Source organism: Dreissena polymorpha, chromosome 9, assembly GCF_020536995.1.
Source record: "Dreissena polymorpha isolate Duluth1 chromosome 9, UMN_Dpol_1.0, whole genome shotgun sequence".
Lineage (NCBI taxonomy): Eukaryota > Metazoa > Mollusca > Bivalvia > Myida > Dreissenidae > Dreissena > Dreissena polymorpha.
Window position 1 is genome coordinate 96,191,736 of NC_068363.1, and position 3,007 is coordinate 96,194,742.

Below are 3,007 nucleotides of genomic sequence, written 5' to 3' on the forward strand. Positions count from 1 at the left end.
TTGGCATAGATAAAATATGTTTCTTAATTGTACTTAAATTAACTATGCCAAATAAGGTGTGTGGCATTAATGTAACTAACAGTAACATGTGTTTCTTGAAACTTGTCTTTTCATAACAAATTGATGCCATTACACGTTGATTTCAGAAAAGGTTTTCTTGTTTACAAGAGAGCTGGCCAATACTGTGGAATATTGTCAATTACAAAATGAATATTTTGCTGATTTGCGTAGTTTGTAGTGTACATTTATCTAGTCTTAGAAGTATACAAGCGCTCTCTTTAAAATGTATCTAAGTTTCGCTAGATTTCTCTTATGATGAATTTAAGACTCGGTCCTAGATGGGCAGGAGGACTGTAGTTCTGTGTAGAGGACTGTTGTTCTGTGTGGAGGACTTTTTTCTTTGAGGAGTTCTTTTGTTCTGTGTGGAGGACTGTTGTTCTGTGTGGAGGACTGTTGTTCTGTGAGGAGGACTGTTGTTCTATGTGGAGGACTGTTGTTCTGTGTGGAGGACTTTTTTCTTTGAGGAGGACGTTTGTTCTGTGTGGAGGACTGTTGTACTGTGTGGAGGACTTCACACGGATTGTTTTTCTATGTGGATGACTGTTGTTCTGTGTGGAGGACTGTTGTTCTGTGTGTGGGACTGTTGTTCTGTGAGGAGGACTGTTGTTCTGTGAGTAGGACTGTTGTTCTGTGAGGAGGACTGTTGTACTGTGTGGAGGACTGTTGTTCTGTGTGGAGGACTGTTTTTCTGTGAGGAAGACTGTTGTTCTGTGAGGAGGACTGTTGTTCTGTGTGGAGGACTGTTGTTCTGTGAGGAGGACTGTTGTTCTATGTGGATGACTGTTGTTTTGTGAGGAGGACTGTTATTCAATGTGGGGGACAGTTGTTTTGTGACGAGGACTGTTGTTCTATGTGGAGGACTGTTGTTCTGTGAGGAGGACTGTTGTTCTGTGAGGAGAACTGTTGTTCTGTGTGGATGACTGTTGTTCTGTGAGGAGGACTGTTGTTCTGTGAGGAGAACTGTTGTTCTATGTAGATGACTGTTGTTTTGTGAGGAGGACTGTTGTTCTATGTGGGGAACTGTTGTTTTGTGACGAGGACTGTTGTTCTGTGAGGAGGACTGTTATTCTGTGAGGAGGACTGCTGTTCTGTGTGGAGGACTTCACATGGATTGTTGTTCTATGTGGATGACTGTTCTTCTGTGTGGAGGACTGTTGTTCTGTGTGTTGAACTGTTGTTCTGTGAAGAGGACTGTTGTTCTGTGAGGAGGACTGTTGTTCTGTGAAGAGGACTGTTGTTCTGTGAAGAGGACTGTTGTTCTGTGAGGAGGACTGTTGTTCTGTGAGGAGGACTGTTGTTCTGTGTGGAGGACTGTTGTTCTGTGAAGAGGACTGTTGTTCTGTGAGGAGGACTGTTGTTCTGTGAGGAGGACTGTTGTTCTGTGTGGAGGACTGTTGTTCTGTGTGGAGGACTGTTGTTCTGTGAGGAGGACTGTTGTTCTGTGTGGAGGACTGTTGTTTTGTGTGGAGGACTGTTGTTCCTTTAGGAGGACTGTTGTTCGGTGAGGAGGACTGTTGTTCTGTGTGTGGGACTGTTGTTTTGTGTGGAGGACTGTTGTTCTATGTGGAGGACTGTTGTTCTGTGTGGAGGACTGTTGTTCTGTGAGGAGGACTGTTGTGTTGTTCTGTGAAAAGGACTGTTGTTCTGTGAGGAGGACTGTTGTGTTGTTCTGTGTTGAGGACTGTTGTTCTGTTTGGAGGACTGTTGTTCTGTGAGGAGGACTGTTGTTTTGTGAGGAGGACTTTTTTATGTTTGGAGGACTGTTATTCTGTGAGGAGGACTGTTGTTCTGTGAGGACGACTGTTGTTCTGTATGGAGGACTTCACACGGAATGACAGGCCGATGGCGCCCGAAGTTGTAACTTGCACATTAAGGCTCTGCAGCTGGAATGCTCCACGTGATCTGAATTTTGACTCTGATCCACTCGCTGAACTGAAAATGCGTAAATTATCTCATGAGAAAATTCACGATCAATCCCCAATTTTTACAAAGTATGATCCTCGTGCCCCCGCTGATAGATGTTTTGATTTTGAAGCAATTGGAAATCTGTACAGTGACTTAGAACTGTTCATGCCCGCTTCTGGATTCTTCTTATTTCACAAAGACCAATCGGAGACCAATAATGAGGAGATCGATGTTCTGCTTGATGAAAGCTTCCATAGTTAGATGAACAATTTCATCGATTCAGTTGACAGGAACAGTGAGAGCCGCAGAGATTTATTTGACAAAAGCTTGTTAAAAACGTTACTTTGTTAATATACTGGACATTCATTACTAATTTAACCACGATGTATCAGTCAGCAGTATCACAATACAGAATAAAGATCACGTTGACCTTGACAGAATAAACGTATTGGAAAGAAGAACCAAGACACAAAGTTATTATGTAATGTGGAACAGCGTACGGAAGTGTAATTATCTGCATAAAATAATTAAGTGCAATAAGAACCCTGATTTGTGTTGAAGCAGATGCTGTACTCCAACTTCACTTCCAAAGAAATAGAATATGAGAGGCAAAATAAAGATTTTGCGGTGAAAGACTGTGTAAAAAAAAACTGCATCATGTGAGAAAATGTGGTTGTTAAAAAATGGCTGTTATAACATAAGCAATAAACATGGCAGGGTGATTCAGAAGACAAGATAATTTATGACGCAAGCTCCGGCTGTCATGAAGTGAAATGCACAATGTCTCGTGGCGGCTTAAGTGTAAATGAAGCTGTTGAAAAGCAGCCACGTTGTCTCGAAAAACTGACAGCGGTGCGGTCCAGTTGAATAGAAACCATGAATATTGTTGTTCAAGGGCAAATGTTTAAAACAGGGTTTTCATCGGCTGACTTTGTTGTGTGGGTTGGAAATGTTCAAAATTTCTACACGACAAGTTTTCATGCCTGAGATGTTGACCAGACGAGTTCATGACCAGTCAATAACTAAGCCTTATTGTTGGGAA

The 3,007-nt window shown here is 42.0% G+C and overlaps 1 protein-coding gene across 1 annotated transcript; it reads right to left on the reverse strand.

Annotated features, from left to right (window-relative positions):
• Nucleotides 1–299: 299 nt before the first annotated feature.
• Nucleotides 300–2,220, reverse strand: LOC127846289 (uncharacterized). Its single transcript, XM_052377457.1, has 3 exons — nt 2,178–2,220; nt 1,167–1,848; nt 300–840 (listed from the first exon to the last, which is right to left on the reverse strand). Exons 1-3 carry the CDS (start codon nt 2,218–2,220, stop codon nt 300–302), a joined length of 1,266 nt encoding a protein of 421 aa, XP_052233417.1.
• Nucleotides 2,221–3,007: the final 787 nt, after the last annotated feature.